This window comes from Dromiciops gliroides, chromosome 2 (assembly GCF_019393635.1).
Source record: "Dromiciops gliroides isolate mDroGli1 chromosome 2, mDroGli1.pri, whole genome shotgun sequence".
Lineage (NCBI taxonomy): Eukaryota > Metazoa > Chordata > Mammalia > Microbiotheria > Microbiotheriidae > Dromiciops > Dromiciops gliroides.
The window spans coordinates 35,381,487-35,401,024 of NC_057862.1; the positions used below are offsets into that span (position 1 = coordinate 35,381,487).

The 19,538-nt window shown below is 44.2% G+C and overlaps 1 protein-coding gene across 1 annotated transcript in view; it reads left to right on the plus strand.

The window, feature by feature from the left end:
* The window catches only part of SCAPER (S-phase cyclin A associated protein in the ER), a 379,320-nt gene that overhangs the window by 239,987 nt on the left and 119,795 nt on the right, over positions 1-19,538 (plus strand). Inside the window, 1 exon segment of the mRNA XM_043987611.1 lies at positions 16,914-17,029. Coding sequence (XP_043843546.1) covers positions 16,914-17,029 — 116 coding nt within the window.

The following is a 19,538-nucleotide window of genomic DNA, read 5'->3' on the forward strand; positions in this document are numbered from 1 at the left end:
TGGCAGCCGTGAAATCAGCAGGCATCGGCAGCAGTTTGGGGACGAGGAGTTGTGGACGAGCCCTAGGTGCCCTTTGCAGGAACAGGAGAAGGAGGAGGGTTTGGGGGAAAGATAATGAGCTTTGTTTTAAACATGTTGAATTTCAGATGTCTACTGATCATCCAGTTGGAGATTCTGAAAGGCAGATGCAAGATTGGAGGTCAGCAGAGAGAGTGGGGCAGAAACACAGGTGTGAGAATCATTCCCATAGGGATGGTGATTAAATCCATGGGAGCCAAGGGAGAAGAGAAGAGGGCCCAGGAAAGAACCCTGTGGAATAAAACACTTGGAAGAGGGGCAGTGAGGTGGCGCAGTGGATAGAGCACTGGCCCTGGATTCAGGAGGACCTGAGTTCAAATCCAGCCTCAGGCACTTGACACTTACTAGCTGTGTGACCCTGGGCAAGTCACTTAACCCCCATTGCCTCACCAAAAAGAAACAAGAAAAACACACTTGGAAGAGTAAACAAAGGATCAAGTGTGTGGACCTAGCTTTTAATGGATTTCTTTAAAGGTTAGCTTATTTCTCCCCATTATAATCATTGCTAAAGTGGTCTAACCTCATCAGTGGTCACCACAGGACTGAACTTTTTCCTTAGTATTGGCCCCAAGGGGGTGAGTTGTAGATAGGAAGTTGGACTAGATGCCTTCTGGAGTCACTTGCAAACCTAAGTGTGATTCTGCCAGCTGTTACAAAAGCAAAATAAAATCTCAGCTCTCAAAGAGCTCACAATCCAGTCAAAAAGAAAAAGATTTACACATGAAAATGTCACAGTACATGTATGTGCTCAGTGCCAAACAATTATGTAGGTAGCATTATAAGTACTCAGAGGAGAATCAGGTGTTTAGGAGTCCCCTAACTATTATATTTGAGTTCTTATGTGAAAGCAAAATATTTAAAAATTACTTTGTGCAAATGTTGGATAGATTTGGTAGGAAATTTAATAGAGGAAGTGGGGCTTGGTCTCCTAAGAGATTGTAATGGTGCCTACCTGCCCTCCATGAACTCAAGTCACCTGGAGATAGAAACTTGAGGTTCTGAAAGAAACTGCAAAGATGATTAATGAACCACCTGGAGGGATCTTTGAAGGATCTTGGGAAAAGGGAGAGATACTCCGTCCAGAAGAGGACAGTCAGGATGATGAAAGGCCTTGAGTCCATAACACACGAGGACTAGCTGGAGAAATTGGGTAAATTTAGCCTGGAGAAAAGGAGACTCAGGAGCTGGCGTCAAGTGTTTGTGGGCCTGTTTGGTAGAGGAGGGTTTCAGCTGATTCTGTCTGGCCCCAAAGGTCCATACCAAGGGCAGTTAGGATGTGGAAGATAAAATAGGATTAAACTTGACGTCAAGATGTTTCCTAACAAGTCGAGCTGTCCAGACTTGGAGGTGGCTGCCTCCAGAGGTAGTAAGTTGGGAGTTTTCAGGCAGAAACCATAGGATCACTTTTCGGTTATGTGATAGTAGGAATTATTATGTGGGTTGGGCTAGATTGCTGCAAAGGTCCCTTATATCTCCCAAACTCTGTGATTCTGTATGATTCTATGAAATAGGGCAAACTATTCACATAGAACGGTAAAAAGGGAAAGGTTGCTTTTAGCCAGAGCTGAAAGAATTATAGCCCTATTAATCATGGGATTTAAAAAACTGATAAATTAGGGGGTAGGAAAACATAGAATCGTATAATTTTATAACTCTAGAAGGGACTTTAAGTGTCATCCAATTTTATACCAATATAAAAAGAATAAATACAGAGTAGTTAAATACAAAATAGTCTGGGAAGGAGGCAGGTGTGGGAATTGGTGGTATGTGAGCTGCATCTTGGAGGGAGATGGGAGATACAAAGAAAAGGCCAGTTTAACTGGGCCCTGACGTGTGGGAGGGGGAGTCATGTCCAGTGAGAATAGGAAGGTAGGTTGGGGCCAGGTTGTGAAAGGCTTTACCGGGAGCCACTGGAGTTGAATAGGGAAGGCACATGGTGAAATCTGCGCTTAAGGACAGCCACTTGGACAGCAGTGTGTAAGATGGCCTCAGGAATGGAGGCCAGTTAAGAGGCCAGAAGTGATGAGAGCCTGAATTAAGGTGGTAGCCACGGGAATGGGGAAAAGGGTTGGATGCTAGAGATCTTGTGGAGGTGAGGAAGGGCAAGATCTGGCACTTGATGAAGAAGGAGGAGTGGAATATAATGCCTGTGCCAAGCACCTGGGAAACTGGAAGAACCATGGTGCCTTCCATAAAAGTAAGGACATGATCCACCTTGCAAGCAAGGGGTGGTTGGCTGGCCATGGCTCAGGCCATTGCCCTGGTGGTTTGGGTCTAAAACTGGAAAGAAAGGAGACACTTGTCACCCACCTAATGATTAACAAAACATTTGTTTAGCCAGAGAGGGAAGGATATTCAGAGCAGGTTAGGGATATGGCAGTGATTCACTTGAGACCAGTGTCCCAGTGCTGTGTATATCTATCTGGCTGTTCGATTGTATTGGAAGCCCCAGGGAGGGGCTCCAGCCCTTCCTGTCCTGGCTTTTCTGTCCCCAGGTGACCAGGAAGCTATGTCAGTTACTTGGGCCGTAGTCCCCTGAGCCAGTCACATCTCAAGGACAATTTCAGTCTCTTTTAAGGAAAAACCAACTTAACTTGTGTAGGGGGACGGGGAAGAGTAGTCTTTAGGGTATTGTTTCCACCACAGAGGAAAAGATACAGAGTTCCATTTGCCTAACTGAATTTGAGAGGTCTTTGGGACGTCCAGTTTGAAATGGCTAATAGGCAATTGGGTTTTTTGGGGGAGGGAGGGGATAAATGACTTGCCCCAGGGTCACACAGCTAGTAAGTGTCAAGTGTCTGAGGCCGGATTTGAACTCAGGTCCTCCTGAATCCAGGGCCGGTGCTTTATCCACTGCACCACCTAGCTGCCCCTAATAGGCAATAGTTGATGTGGACTTGGAGCTCCCGGGAGAGACTGGGGCTGGCTCTATAGACCTGGGAGTCAATCATCTGAGTAGAGATGTTAGTTGAATCCATGGGAGCTGATGAGGTTACTGAGAGCTCAACTAAGAGATGATCTAGAAGAGAGCTTTGGGGAACCCCTAGAGTTAAGGGACATCATATGGTCAATAAGACCAGAAAAGAAATGAGAAGGAACATGATGAGACAGGTAAGAGGAGGACCAGGAGAGAGAAGGGTTTGGAATCCCAGGAGGGAAGGGGTCGTCAGCAATGGCGGATGCAGCAGTGAGATGAGGGAGCATGAGGACTAGGAAAAACCCATCCACGTGGCGATGAAGAAATCCTGGATAACTTGGAGAGAACAGTTTGAGCTGAGTCATGAGGTCAGAAGCCAGATTGCTGAATAGTGAGGAGAGAAAATGGAGACAGTGAGTGGAGGGGAGAGATGGAATGGGGGGGGGGGGCGGGGGTAGGATCTGGGGAGGGTTTTAAGGACAGAGGAGACTTGCTTGTGTTTGAAGGCCATGGGGTTTGGCATGAGGAGGTGATAAGAAGATGAGGAAGAACTATAAAAGGGCCTCCCTACCTAGGAGCACTCTGGGGGCAGAAGACACTACACGAGGTCAGGAAAGAGTGAGTGGTATGTCTTGTCTGGTACATACAGTTCACAGCGAGGATGGCCTTACAAGTTTGGGAAAGTAGGTTGGAGCCATACTATGGAAAATTTTAAATCCAAGGCTGTAAGCAATAGTTTAGGGGGTCCAAAAAAGTGACCTTGTCAAACATAGGGCTCAGGAAGATGAATACTTGCATGGAAGGTAGATTGGAAAAGGGAGAAATGGGAGTCCACTAGGCCACCGAGGAGCTAGTTGTCCAGGCCAGAGACCTGGGCAGTGGCAGCAGAGAGCAAGGGGGAACTTGTCTACAGCTGCTCTGCTATCTGTAACTCTGTCCTCTTGGGTACTGTAACCATGACCCTAACTGTAGCTGTCGTCATTTCCTAGTGGGGACACAGACTGAGAGAAGTTTTTCTTCTCTCCAACCAAGGCAGTACATGTCTGGCCTCCCCCTTGGAGAGGACTGAGGGATCATTCATTTAATCTGTTTCTTTGGCCTTTTGACTTCACATCCTTATAAACATGCAAACTATTATTTAAGAATAAAATCTTCAATAGTCCATTAATCAAGAATTGGCTTTGAAAGACTTTTTGTGTTTTTGGAATCGGTTTGACCCCACACTACTTATTGTTCATTAGCATCTACATCGTAAGCCTTTCAAGAGGTCATATCCCATGCTGTTGGCACCACATAACAGGCTTTGTGAATTTTTTTTAAAGACACGAATGTATACATTAAAATGGTCTGCTTTTCCTCACTCGTGCTCCTGTGAATGGTGGCCCAGTTCTCTTTCACTGTGGGAATGTCTATTGGAACAGCTGTAGTTTTGTTCTGTGCTTCCCTGTGGACAGATTGCATCAGTGGGTGCATCTGGTTGGCTTGAGTTATGACATTCCCTAGTCTTCTCTGTCTCATTTGGTCAGTAGATGTCAACTCTGGAAATGTTTTGCACTCTGAGAGGAGTCAAAGTTGTTTCCATGATGACTATGGAATATGTTGAGGAGGTTCAATCATTTCCTTCTGCCTGACCCAGGTGAATCATGTTCTTTGGTCGTGAAGTTCATTTCAGGTGCAAGACTGGTCCGCAAGGACAGCAAAGTACCAGATGTGCAGCATCCCATTTGTGTGTAGAACAAGAAAAATTATCCAGATATATGCTTTGACATGGACATATTCACAGGAATGGAAAAGTGTGCAAGAACTGACTCTGGAGGGCAGCTAGGTGGCACAGTGGATAAAGCACTGGTCCTGGATTCAGGAGGACCTGAGTTCAAATCCAGCCTCAGACTTGATACTTACTAGCTGTGTGACCCTGGGCAAGTCACTTAACCCTCATTGCCTGGGAGGGAGGGGGAGAGAGGCTGGTACCCAAAGTTGCAATCACCATCAAGATAACCCTAAAAGTGATTCTACCCAGGAAAATTTTAAAGGACAGAATCATGCTGTTTAGAGAAGTGTAAATCCTCAATTCTTAATTGGGCCCAGAGAAAGCAGACATCTACCACTGCCATGTCTTTCTGTCATAGTTCCCAATCACTGCCCAAGTTATCTGTGTGAGGGAAGGTGAAAATGGGGAGCAGTGAAGAGATGGATTTTCTTCCTTCCCTTATTGCTTCATTCTGGAAGAAATCCACCCTCAGGCCAGCTGGTCACCCTCCAGTACTGGTTTAGCCTCTGGCCTACTCCATAGCACCCCCATGGGTGAACACAACCTGCCTGAACTCACTCCTTAAAGATTAGCATACTCCCACATTGTCATGTCTTCCCATCCCAGGGATCCTGAACCCCAATAGATCATGGTACGAACTCCCCTCCTCCTGGCATGCTCCCTTATTCCTATCCCCTTCAACCCACTGCCTTCCCAACATCCCACTCACAATATGCCCATCCCTTCCACTGTGTTCTCTGGAATGACAGCTCCACTGCTTTTATCTTTTCTTTTCTTCTTTCTTTCTTTCTTTCTTTCTTTCTTTCTTTCTTTCTTTCTTTCTTCCTTCCTTCCTTCCTTCCTTCCTTCCTTCCTTCCTTCCTTCCTTCCTTCCTTCCTTCCTTCCTTCCTTCCTTCTTTCTTTCTTTCTTTCTTTCTTTCTTTCTTTCTTTCTTTCTTTCTTTTTTGGTGACTTGCCCAGGGTCACACAGCTAGTAAGTGTCAAGTGTCTAAGTCCGGATTTGAACTCAGGTCCTCCTGAATCCAGGGCCAGTGCTCTATCTACCACACCACCTAGCTGCCCCTCCACTGCTTTTATCTTAACCCTTTTCCTTTCTTACTCCTTTCATCTTCTTGCACTCAGTGAAACCAAGCTCTCTCCTGTACCTAGCTGGTGCCCACTGCCAGATTCATTGGTCTAGGAGGAGAGCTGGGGTAGTCGTTGCTGCTTCCAGACTCCCTCTACCACTATCACTCAGGAACCTCACCTCCTCTGAGGTTCATTCAATCCATATTTATCAGTCGCTAAAGATCCTGGTAGCTGTGCGGAGCAGCCAGAAAAAATGCCCAGAGCCAAGATGGAGTGTCTTGTTTGAGGAGACATTGTCTCCTCAAACGTCTTCAATGTCTGGGAGGCCAGTGTCTCTGTGGGGCAGTATAAAGTGTGAGAAGACTGTAGAGGTGAGGGGAACTGTGCCAGAGGGTGGTGTGTTCTCTCTTAGAGGCAATAGGGAGCCACTGGCATTTGTTGATGGGGAGGCCGATGTGATCAGACTTTTTTTAGGATAATCATTTTGGTGGCTGAATGGAGAATAGGCTGGAGTGGGGAGACTTGAAGCAGGGCAAAGCCACCTGCCAGCCGTTGTGGTGGTCCAGGTGTGAGTGAATGAGAGCTGGCACCAGAATCATGGTGGTGTCAGAAAGGGGAGCATCCCTAACTTCCCTTCCACTGTCAAGGACAGCTCGACACAGCTGCTCACCTGGTCTCACAACCCGAGTGTCCTCCTTCTTTGACTCCACACTCTGCTTCAGCCCGACATCCACCCTTCTGCCTTGGAAACATCTCTCGTCCGTACCTCCTTGCCTGCTCTGACTCTCCCCAAGCCTGGTGTGATCCTATCACGCTTGTGCTATCACGATGGCCTTCCTCCTTGCCCTCTCCCCATCAACGCTCTCTTGCACCCCGACGTCCTTCACGTCACATCAAAGCAATCTTCCCACATTTCCTGTGGTTTCCTGTTGTCTCCAGCATCAAGGAGAGCCTGTCATTCCCCGGCCCCTTCTTGCTTTTCCAGTCTTCTTATTTCTTCCATGTGGTCTGCCTTTCCTTGACTCTGGCTTCCTTGCTATTTCTCTCACAAGATAGTCCGTCTCCCAACTTTCTGCCTTTTCATTGGCTGTTCTCCATTCTGAGAATCCTCTCCCTCCTTGTTTCTAACTCTTGGCTCCCCTGGCTTTCTTCAAGTCTTAACTAAACCCACACCTTTAACAAGAAGCCTTTCCTGATGCCTGGTAATGCTAGTACCTTCCCTCTGAAATGATTTCCAGTTCATCCTTTATGGATCTCGGATGTACAGTTGTTTGCACGTTGTCTCTCCTGTTAGACTGTGAGTTCCACCAAGGCAGGGGCTGCCTCTTCCGGTTTTTGTCTCCGTGGCACTTAGCACAGTGCCTGACATGTCGAAGTCACTTAAAAGCTTGTTGAATTGACTGATCATAACTAAAATGATAATCCTATTTCTCATGTAGCATCCAAACCAGGCATCAGAACCAAATCTCCTCATGCCATTTCTGCTTATATGAGGCTGCCTCTCTGATATCACAATGTAAGGGAAAAGATGTTAAGTCCCAGGAGAGTGATACAGAGTGCTGTGGCAGTTCACAAGGGAAAAGCAGCCCATTCATAATTAGATTAATTGGCAGAGGATTCAGGGGCTAAGCCACAGGTGCTGGCTGGACCTTCAAGGTCCTGGTGGGCAGAGAAAGGGCCCTGCTCATCTGGTCATCTGCCCTTTGGACTGGGGGTGCCCTGACACCACCCCCACCTCCTTGGTGCAAGCAGCATCTGCTAAGGTCCCTGACATGGAGGCCGGGCTTCTTTGGTAACAGTGATCATAACAGAACTGCCCCTGCTTCTGGAGAGAGCACATCAGTCAGCTGCCCTGTGACTGTGCGGACCAAAAAGCCTTGCCTGGCCCCTGCTCCCCTGAATGGCTTGTCTCCTTTCTGAGAAGATGAGCTCCTAGAGACTAGTCACGGTTGCCCTTCTAGAATCTGTCTCTCCACAGTAAGCACTCAGTGAGTGCTTCTCAACGAAAAGTAGAGGAGACAGTAGTGGGGAAGGAAAGGAACAATCCAGGAGGGAATTCTGGGGAGTCTCATTTGGCAGGAATACAGAGGAACAAGGAGAGGCCAGCCTCCTCAGGTGTTTGGAGGTCCTGGCTAAAACTCCTGAAACCAAAAGTTATGAAAATTACATAGAAGGAGAGCAAAATATTAGTGTGCTGATGAGACCCGAAGCTGAGGCGAAGTAGTAGAGGAATTGGGTTTTCAAATCACTCAGCAATGGGTTGGGTTTTTTTAAATAGCTGAAGTAAATTAATTTTTTGTGTCAATCCAAAAAAAAACATTTTTCCATTAATCACAGAAAAAAGTTGTGGTGAAGAGTGAGTTTTGTTTTGTTTTTTAAACTTAAGAATGTTGAATCTTGGACAACTTTCAAAAGCAACTAATATCCTCAAGATGTGCTGTAGGAATTACAAAGAATAAGCAGTTAGATATTGGTGCTGTCTGGCCAGACTGGGCCCCTTTCCTGAAATGGGGGAGAGAGAGAACAGGTAGACAGAGACAAACAACTCATGAAACCCCGAGAGCAGCCCCCGACACCAAGGAATTCTATCCCTTCTTTCGTGCATCCTTATTGAGCTTACTCTTGGCTGATGTGTTCAGAAGGTCTTGACGCTCCACTTGCCTCCTTCCAGTGAACTATTCTCTCTAGAATTCCCAAAGAGCTCCTGATTACCAAGCCCAGTGACCTTTTCTCAGTCTGCCCCTTTGCGACTTCTCTGCAGCCTGTGACGTGGTTTATCACCCTCTTCTCTCCAGGCTCAGTCTCCATTGCTGGGCCTTCACCCAGGTCGTGTGTACTAGCTGTGTGTATCCTACAAGGTTCTGTCCTGGGCCTCTCCCTCTAGACCATTTCACTTGGCCATCTCATCTGCTCCACAGAGTCACGTGTCATCTCTGTGTTAATGATTCTCAGCTCTACTTATCCAGCCTTAATCTCCTTGCTGACCTTCGCCCTCATCTCCTACTTCGGACTGGACCTCTTGAACTGCATGTCCCATAAACATCTCAAATTTGACATGTCCAAAACTAAACTCATTTCTTTTATGTAAATATATTTTATTTTTTCCATGCACATGGCAAAATAGTTTTCAACATTCATCTTTTATAAGATTTTGAGTTCCAAATTTTTTCCCCTCTTTCCTCTATACTCTCCCCCTCCACCCAAGACAGCAAACAATCTGATATAGGTTATACATATGCAATCATGTTGAACCTATTTCCACATTAGTCATATTGTAAAAGAAAATACAGAACAAAAGGAAAAAACATGAAAAAAACCCAAATAAATGAAAATAGTATGCTTCAGTCTACATTCAGACTCCATCAGTTCTTTTTCTGAATATGGATAGCTAGGGGCAGCTAGGTGGCGCAGTGGATAAAGCACTGGCCTTGGATTCAGGAGGACCTGAGTTCAAATCCAGCCTCAGACACTTGACACTTAACTAGCTGTGTCACCTTGGGCAAGTCATTTAACCCTCATTGCCCCGCAGAAACAAAAACAAAAAACTGAATGTGGATAGCTTTTTCCATCATGAATCTTTTGGGATTGTCTTCAATCATTGTATTGCTGAGAAGAGCCAAGTCTATCATAGCTGGTCATCAGATAATGATGCTGTTACTGTGTACAGTGCTCTCCTGGTTCTGCTCAATTCATTCACCATCAATTCACGTAAGTCTTTCCAGGTTTTTCTGAAACCCACCTGCTCATCGTTTTTTTTATAGCACAATAGTGTTCCATCACATTCATATATTACAATTTGTTAAGCCCTTCCCCAATTCTTTGCCACCACAAAAAGAGCAGCTCTAAGTATTTTTGTACTTATGGGTCCTTTTCCCTTTTTTATGATCTCTTTGAGATATAAACCTAGGAGTGGTATTGCTGGGTCAAAGGGTATGCACAGTTTTATAGCTCTTTAGGCATATAAAGTCATTACTTTTTTTTTTTTACATATAAGGTATTTTATTTTTTCCGTTACATGTAAAGATAGTTCTCAACTTTTGTTTATACAAGCTTTACAATTTCAGATTTTTCTCCCTTCCTCCCCTCTCTCCCCCCTCCCCTAGACAGCAGGTAATCTGATATAGGTTATATCTATATATCTATATACATATACATATATCTATACACATATCTATACACATAATAACATTAATCCTATTTCTGTATTAGTCCTGTTATAAGAGAAAAAATCAGAGCAATGATGAAAAACCTCAAAATAGAAATAAAACAACAGCACCAAAAACAAAAGAAATAGTATGGTTCATTCAGCATCTATACTCCACAGTTCTTTTTTTTCCCTTGGATTTGGAGATCCTCTTCTATCATGAGTTCCCTGGAACTCTTCTGTACCATTGCATTGGTGAGAAGAATATAGTCCATCACAGTAGATCAACACTCAATGTTGATGATACTGTGTACAATGTTCTTCTGGTTCTGCTCATCTCACTCATCATCAGCTCACGCAAGGCCCTCCAGGTTTCTCTGAACTCCTCCTGCTCATCGTTTCTTACAGCACAATAGTATTCCATTGTATTCATATACCACAACTTGTCTAGCCATTCCCCAATTGATGGGCACCCCCCCACAACTTCCAATTCCTTGCTACCACATAAAGAGCAGCATATTTTTGTACATGTGGGTACCCTTTCCCCTTTCCATGATTTCTTTGGGAAAAAGACCCAAAAGTGGTATTGCTGGGTCAAAGGGTATGCACAGCTTTATTGCCCTTTGGGCATAATTCCAAATTGTTCTCCAGAATGGTTGGATCAGTTCACAGCTCCACCAACAATGGATTAGTGTTCCAATTTTCCCACAGCTTCTCCAACATTTATTATTTTCCTTTTTTGTCATTTTAGCCAATCTGATAGGTGTCAGGTGGTATCTCAGAGTTCTTTTAATTTGCATCTCTCTAATCATTAGAGATTTAGAGCATTTTTTCATATGGGAATAGATAGCTTTGGTTTCTTCATCAGAAAACTGCCTGTTCATATCCTTTGACCATTTCTCAATTGGGGAATGTAAAGTCATTACTTTTACCTCCTACCTCTCTTCCTAATTCTCCTGTTACTGTTATGTGTACCCCTATCCTTCTAGTCCCCTAGGGTCACAACCTAGGTTTCATTCTCAACTCCTTGCTTTCTCTCACCGCCATATCCAGTCTGCTTTCCAGACCTGTAGATTTTACCTTTGTAATATCTCTCACATGTTCCCCTTTCTATCTATCCTCTTGATACTGACAGCACCCTAGTAAAGACCCTGATCACCTCCAGCCTGGACTAATGCAATAGCCTGCCAGTTGTGCTCCCTGCCACAAATCTCTCCCCACTTCTCTCCATCCTCCACTCAGCTGCCAGTCATCTTTCTAAAGAGCAGGTGTGACCCTGTCACCACCCTCACCCCCACACACTCAATAAACTCCACTGATTCCCTATCATCTCCAAATAGAAAATCCTCTGGTGTTCACAGCCCTTCCTAACCAGCTCCCCTCCCTACCTCAGATCCCTCCAAATCCCTCTAGTGACACTGGCCACCTTCCCCTTCCTTCCACAAGATACTCCATCTCCTGACTTTGGCTCTGTACCATCCTGCAGTTCTCTCCCTCGTCATCTCTCCCTCTTGACTTCCGCGCTTTCGTTCAAATCCCAGCTAAAATCCCACCTATAGCAGGAAATCTTTCCTGGTTTCCCTTCATTCTAGTGCCTTCCCTTTGTTGATTGTCTCCAATTTATCCTCACATACCTTGTGCTTGTTAGCAAATAAAAACAAGGCTAAAAGCTGTCAAGGCTGACAGCTCATTGAGGGTAAGAATCGTCTTTCATCTTTCCTCTTATCCCCAGTGCTTAACAGTGTCTGGCACATAGTAGGCAGTAAATGTTTATTGTCTGACTAACTGCCCCTTTGCCCTCCTTAGTATAAAATAATTATGCTCCTAATGAAATGTATTTGTAAAAATAGACAAGGATAGCAAAGGAGCATGCTAAAAAGCTGGAGTTACAAAGAGTTATCATCAAAACTGATAGAGGGGAAAAAAAGAAACAGGCAAACATAATAGAGTAGATAAAGTGCTGCCCAAATGTATTAGAAATTCATTTGATGATCTGTAAAATCTAGAAATTATGAAGGATTCATTATTTAGCATTTAGACTTCAAACATGGTTTAGCCACTGCCTTGTCTGGCTTTTTATAGGCCTTCACTCGAAGTCTTTCCTCTTCCTACCATACCTGTCTTCTTCTTCTACTCTAGCTCCTTCCACCTTCTCTGCTTTCCACCACCATTGTCCTTCTTCCCGTGTCTCTCATCTCTGGGCCTTTGCACCGGCCCCCCACACACACTTACCCTCCTCATAGCTACTTCAAAGATCCCCACACAGTGTGATCTCAGTGTCCTTGACCATCCTGCTCAGCCTTTCCTTGCCACAGCCAAGATTGTTAATGTCCTTCCAAAATGGGGCAGCCAAAACTCAGCATCAGCCTCTAGACGGGGTAGGGGTCAGGGGAGAGTACAGTGGGCTTATAGGGCGAGAAGGAATTGCCCCTTCAACTAAGGTGAGTGCAGCAGGAATGGGAACAGTTGGGAGGTGGAGGACGGTAGGTGATGGCTGTTGCCTAAGGTGCCCACGCTAGCTTTTACTTACCTGCTCTTCTGTGTAAGAGTTGATGGTGGTCTAGAATCAGGGAATGTCTAGAGTAAAAAGTGAAAGACATCAGTGTAAAAGCGATGAAAACAAAGGAACAGGAATTTATGTAAAACATAAAACATTATTGAGCTCAGTCCTAATCGTTTGCTTTTGGATCTAAGCCTGAAATTTTGTTGGAACACAGAAGTCCCAGGAGAGAAATGCCCTTCATGCAGATCTGCACCTGTTCTGCAGTGTGTAGTCTTAAAGAGTAGCCTTGGTGCCACTGAGATCTTGGGACTCATATGGGGTCCCCTGGCCCGTTGATGTCAAAGGAAAGGGCCAGATCTTCCAGATTCTTGTGACCAGCACAACCCCATGCTGCCTGCCAAGAATTGAATAAAACAGTGCCCTAGCTCAGAAAGAAGTCTCCTACTTGTAGAGTTTCAGGTACCGTAACAAATAGATTACAGAAATAATTCTGATTAGAGAGGAGGGGACATGTTCTACCTTTGCTTACCCTTGTGAAGGCTTCTTGGGATGAGAGACAAGTGACTTGACTTTCTGTTTTAATCCTGTCTTGCTTTAGTCACAGCTTGCTGTGCTGCACTCCCTTACAGGAAACTAAATGGTGTTCTGTCAGAAACACTGTATTGTTATGTGTAAAGTTGGGGTTCAGCTGAGTCAAACTGTTAGTCATCAGACTTAGCCCTCACATGGCATTTATCAGGTAAGAACACATCTCAATAAATCTTTGAACAAGGTCTAAATAGCACTCAAATGGCATTTCAACAGGTGTGACAGGAAGTTGGTTCCCATTGAGGGACTTGGTCATGGCCTTTGGGTCATCTATAAAATAGACCAGGTAAGAGCCCAAGGGGTTCAAGCATCAGGCAGGCAGCCAATAAGCATTTATGATGTTCCTACTGGGTGTCAGGGACTGTACTGAGTGCCATCGTGGTAACCCTTGAAATGGAATCACTTGGGAGGGAGGAGCACAGTACACACCCCCACCCCCGGCTCTGTCTCATGGGGTCTGAGCATTTCTAGGGCTCAAGCTATATTTATGAAGCCATAATCATAGACTATTCGGTATGAGTTTAAAAATAAAAAAGTAAATCAGTGGAATAGACTACACAAGGAAGAGTTGGGGGGAAAAGTGAACTCCGTAATGCAATGTTCAATAAACCCAAATACATAAATTACTTGGGGAAGAATTCTATATTTGACAGGAACTGCTAAGAAAATTTGAAAGCAATTTTAAATGGAAACCTTGTACTCTATACCACAATAAGCTCAACATCGATATATAATTTTAATAGGAGTGGAATGATCATTTGTATAACACCTACTATGTGCTGAGCGCTGTACTAATTACTGTAACAACCCTGCAAGGTTGGTGCCAATATTCATTTTACAGCTTAGGAAACTGAGGCAATTAGAGGTTAAGTGACTTACCCTGGGTTACACAGCTTGTAAGTGTCTGAGGAAGGATTTTAATTCAAGTCTTCCTGATTCCAAGCATATAGGTCTATCCAGCTGCCTCCTAATATTAAAGGTCATAGCAATTAAAGATTAAAAGAGCCTTAACAGGTCACTTTCACAGTTCTAGCTAAGAGAAAAGTTCTTAGCCAAATAAGGGATAAAGATGATTACAAAAGATAAAATAATTTCAAATTATATGAAATTTAAAAGCTCTTACGCATGAATGCATGTACGTGTGAGTGTATGTGTACAGACAGCTACTGAAGACCCAGAAAAAAACATGGGCAGAAATAACTAATACCAGCAGACAGGGGCAGCCAGGCAGTACAGTGGATAGGGTTCAAGTTCAGCAGTCAGGAATACTTGAGATGGAATCCTGACTAAAATGCTAGCTTTGTGACCCTGGACAAGTCATTTACCCTCTCTCTACCTCTATTTCTTCACCTGTAAAAGGAGGATGATAATAGGCCTCCCTCCCAGAATGGTTGTGAGAATCTAATGAAATAATATTCTGAAAGCACTTCGCAAACCTTGAAGTGCTATATAAATGCTGCCTAGTATGATGACGGTAAATATTTTTAAAGTTTTTGAGATTATTTTACTCTTCAATAAAGCCAGTTTAATATTTGTATTTGTCATCCATAGTAATTGTTTTTAATAACTTAGGACAGACCTTTTATCTCTTGACTGCTCATAGGGTAGTTGGAATGCCGTTGGTACCAGTTTTGACTGATATTCAGTAACAACCCTGAGAAAAGCAAAATTTATGAACTGCCGCCTTCTCTTTCCTTCTCTGCTTCCTCCCACTAGTAAGGAAGGTACTGGGATGAGATACGGAGCCACCGAGCTGAAATGGAGCAGCTTAGATTGCAAAGACTGAACTCAATTGGGATAGTTGGTTTGCCAACTTTCTAAACTAGCACGGGCATCCTGATGGGAGTTCAAGCCTGCTTCACTGATGCCAGGGCTCGAGGCACAAATACCAGTCGGGACTTCTCATCCTCTCCCTTCTTCTCCTTACTTCTCGTAGACCTATGCGCTATTCTCTGTCCTGGGATCCATTCCCCATTCCTCCACCCAGACCTGTGCTCTCACTCCAACCTCCTTTCCCTTCCTGGCCTCCCCAGTCAAACCCCTAATTTTCTGAGTACTTAGCAGCATTCAGGTGTTCATCTTTAAGATTATCTGATTAAAATCATTCCCATTAAAGTACTATGAGGCTTAGCTTTCCCAGAGGACACCTGCATTTTAAAAAGCATAACCAGCTAACTCAAATGAATGGCTAATTGGTGAGATGTGTGTAGAAGAGAGCCTTGTAACCTTACCGTTTCCTTGCCTTGGTTTCCTTCCCCATTCTTCCAGGATGGAGATTAGTAAGAATAATCAATCAGCACAGTGATATACCAGCCTCTTTTTCTCTTCATTATTCCTCTACATATGCTTTTGTCAGAAGAGTTTATAGGGCTCAGTAGAAACATGTTCTCACATGGGGAAAGCCTGGAATATGATTTAGCAGAAGATGTTCTTTCTATACAAGGGTGTTGTTGAGTTACGTTGTGTCACAGACTTATTACCTTAACTGACCATTGATTTGGTGGCTCAGTGTTTTCAAAATGTGCATTTGAAAAGCTCTGTAGGAGGTCCGTGTGTAAGGATGTTTCTTGTTCATGATGAGAAAAAGTCATTTGCCTGTTTGTAGATACAAGTGTATCTTTCTTTCCCAAAGCGGTCTCTTTCCTTCCTTCTCTTTACTTATCAGCAGTGGAACAATAGCCATCCTATGCAGCCCTCTTGGGCACCAGCTTCATCCACATCCAGTGAGGAACTCTTGATAAAGGGCACACCCAACCATCAGCCAGAGGTGTCCAGGGTACAGGCCCTGTATGCATTACACGGGAAACCTTAGCCAGGTCAAATGTCACTGTGAGTGGCCTTGTGTGTTCCATGAGGTAGCTGCTGATACACTGGCAGTATGACTCTCACCTCAAAATGTTAAAAAAATAATACCCAACATTTCTTTACTAGCCTCTGTAAGCAGCAGGATCTTCATGTCCTCGGGAAAAGCTTCATAAAAACATGCTAACTTGGGGGAGATGTGGGTCTTGACAGGAATTCAGTTCCCATCTCAAGGCATTTTCAGCAGTTGCCCCCCATGCCTGGAATGCCCTCCCACCTCCTCTTCCCCTCCAGGCTACCCTGACTTGCCTCAAATCCCAGCTAAAATCCCGTCTGAGGCAGCTAGGTGGCGTAGTGGAGAGCGCTGACCCTGGAGTCAGGAGGACCCGAGTTCAAATGTGAACTCATACCCTGGGCAAGTCACTTAACCCAAATTGCTTCTGACATGCAGGGCCTCCTCCAGTCATGTATATCCTGCCACTGGACCCAGATGGCTCTGGAGGAGAGAGTGAGGCTGGTGACCTTGCACAGCCCTCCCCCACTTAAATCTGATTCAGTGCAAGTCATGACATCACCCTGATATCAGGGTCCTCTTAGGGAACGAAGGACAAACAATAATAACAAAATCCCACCTTCTATGAGAAGCCTTCCCTGATCCCCCCAAGGGCTATGTCATCCCTCTATTGCTGATCTCCAGTTTATCCTGAATTTATTTTGTTGGCACATAGTTGTTTGTACACTGTCTCCCCCATTAGCGTGTGAGCTTCTTGAGAGCAGGCATTGTCTTTTGCCTTTCTTTGCATCCTCAGTGCTTAGGGTAGTGCCTGGCACATAGTAGGTGCTTAATAAATGCTCATTGACTGACTGACTGGACAGATGAATTGGGTGAGCAGCCTTTATTTTTCTGAATGTTGTGGATTTGGATTAATGTCGTCTCTGTCTTTAGAACAGAATGTTTTCAGATTCCCATCAAATATTACATTCCCTTTACAGAACACGTTTTCCAAACGAGGCTAATTTGCATTTTATCTTTCCCTTCAGAATGTGGCAGATCAGATTGCATTTCAAGTTGCTGGAGGATTAACGGCCCTTGAACACATCCTTCAGGTAGTGAACTCGACCAGCAGCGTGAATGCAGTTTCAAGAATCCCTCCAAAGTGAGTACAGTTTTTGGTGGTCTGCTTTCACGCTTTATTTTGTTGGTGTTGCTGAACCTTTGGTCTCCAGCTGGGGCCCATCTGAGAGAACCGTCCTGACTGGAGAGGTTACTTTTAGGTGTAAGTAGTAGAGACTTTCTTTCCCTGCAGGGAGAAAACAGACGGCTCTTTGCTTCATTTCCTGAAATCAAATGAGGCCTAGAGCCTTCTTAAAGGAAATCTCTTTAGTCTATGATCCTCACTCAGTGCTGACTCAAGAACGGCTGAGACTCCAAGCAATTCTAACTGCTTCTTGCAGTGGGAGAAAAGGGAATAATTGTAGCACAGAACGCAGGCTTCTTGTGGCCTGAAAAATCGAGGGCCTGAAGGCAAACACTGTAACAGAATCCAAGAGTGGGGTTTGACTGTGTCCTGGGTGTGCACAAAGAGCACTCCCAGACAAAAGCTGCCATGGGAGAGAGCTCACACGAGGCCATTAGACATAGAATCAGAGTTTTATCTTGTGATACTAGTTGTTCTTTGTTATTAACACCCCCCCCCCCCCCCCCCCCCCCCCGCCTCCCCACCTCCTTGTAGACACCAGATATGCGCTTAAGGTGCCCTGTGGTCATGGGCCATGAAGGATAGAAGGCTAAATATAATTACTCTGTGGACGGAATATGAAAATTCAGGGTTCTTAGAGTAAACTTTGCTTTGGCACAGTGTTACTGAGACATGAGAAAAGTGGCTCTGGAGAAACCACTTCTCTGTCAGTTGTCAGTAACAGAGAAAAAAATATTTTTTCCCTCTTTATTTACAATAAACCTACTCAAATCATGTCTCTTTTAAACCAGAGTTCTTTATTATCATTAGTTCTTTATTTTTTCTTATATGTGCCAACTTGAAAGTAGATATTGCTAAGCATAAAACCTGTGGCACTGATAAATATTGGTGGCTTCCACAGAAAAATCTTACATCTGGCATACTCATTCACAATGGGGAATAGTTTTTAATATGCAAAAAAAATATATTAAAATGAGGTTTGGTAGGCATTGACCTGATGGAAAAATATGAAGTTTTAACTTTCCTTTAGAAAATGAAAGTTAAGGATACAGAAAGACATTCTTAGGTTTTGTTGTTATTTCAAATTTGTTAAAAGCCTACATTGTGCTGCTATCCATTTTGTGTAGATCTTTGTCTAAGGGAGTGAGCCTTTCTGACATTAAACAATTTTGATAATTGAATGTGGCAGAGACACAAACAAATATGAAACTTACCCTGAAAAGGCAGCTACAGGGACACTGCATTTACCCAGGGCAAAATGTCCTCCACCTTCTGTGTTTCAGTTACTCATTTCATATGATAGACTGGAGAATTTTGGGGTTAATGACTGGAGACCCCAAACCTTAGAAGTGTTTTATGGTTATTGGACAAATGTACTTTGCCTGATTATGTTTTAGCCAGCAGAGATAAGAATTTAGTTAGTGACAATAAGCTAGAGTGATGCTTCTTTAGGGGAGGATCCATTTCTGAATCAAGTGGAACAAAGGGTCAAAGAACAGCTTTCAAAACTCTGGAAGACATAGCAATAGCTTTCTGCACCAGGGTCAGAAGAGACTTTAGAACTGTGTGCATCTGAAGATATATACAGGTATCCATACCGTCACTTACTGTCGGGAAGAATTGACTGGTGAAAGAGGCTCTATGTTATGTCTCTTTGTATTGCCTCCTGCTGTCATCCAGGAAGAAAAGAAGCGAGAAGATGCTTCCTTTCACTGCCACCTCCTGCTAAGGAACTGGAGAAAAAGGACTTCAAAATTCAGCCAAAGAACGGCCCTGGAGGGCCTTCGGCAAGCCCTGACATTTCCTCAACAGAGCCCAAAGCTTCAGGTACTGAATACCGGAGCTGCCAGTGTGGAATGAGCGTAAATCTGGCTGAACAAAGGCTCCCGAATTCTTCACTTTTTGCCATCAGGGTGGTAGCATCTGCATATCTGAACTTGTTATTTCTTCCTGCAACCTGGATTCTGGCTTTTTGCTTGTCCAGCCTGGCATTTCACACGATGTCCTCTCATGGGAGTTAAATAGATGAAGCGACAACATACAGCCTTGCTCTACTCCTTTTCCAATCTCAAACCAGTCAGTTGTTCTGTGTTCGGTTCTGACTGTTGCTTCTTGGCCCTCACACAGGTTCCTCAGAGACAAGTAAGACGATCTGGTCCTCCCATCTCTTTGAGGACTTGCCACATTTTGTTGTGATCCACATAGTCAAAGACTTTAGTGTAGTCAGTGAAGCAGAAGTAGATGTTTTTCTGAAACTCCTTTGCGTTCTTCATCACCCAGTGAATGTTGACAATTTGGTCTCTCATTCCTCTGCCTCTTTGAAAACCAGCCTGTTCTTCTAGTAATTCTTGGTTCACATATTGCAAAGCTTAGCTTGCAGCATCTTAAGCATAACCTTGCTAGTGTGTGAAATGGACTCAGTTGTTCAGTAATTTGAACATTCTTTGGCATTACCCTTTTTTAGGAT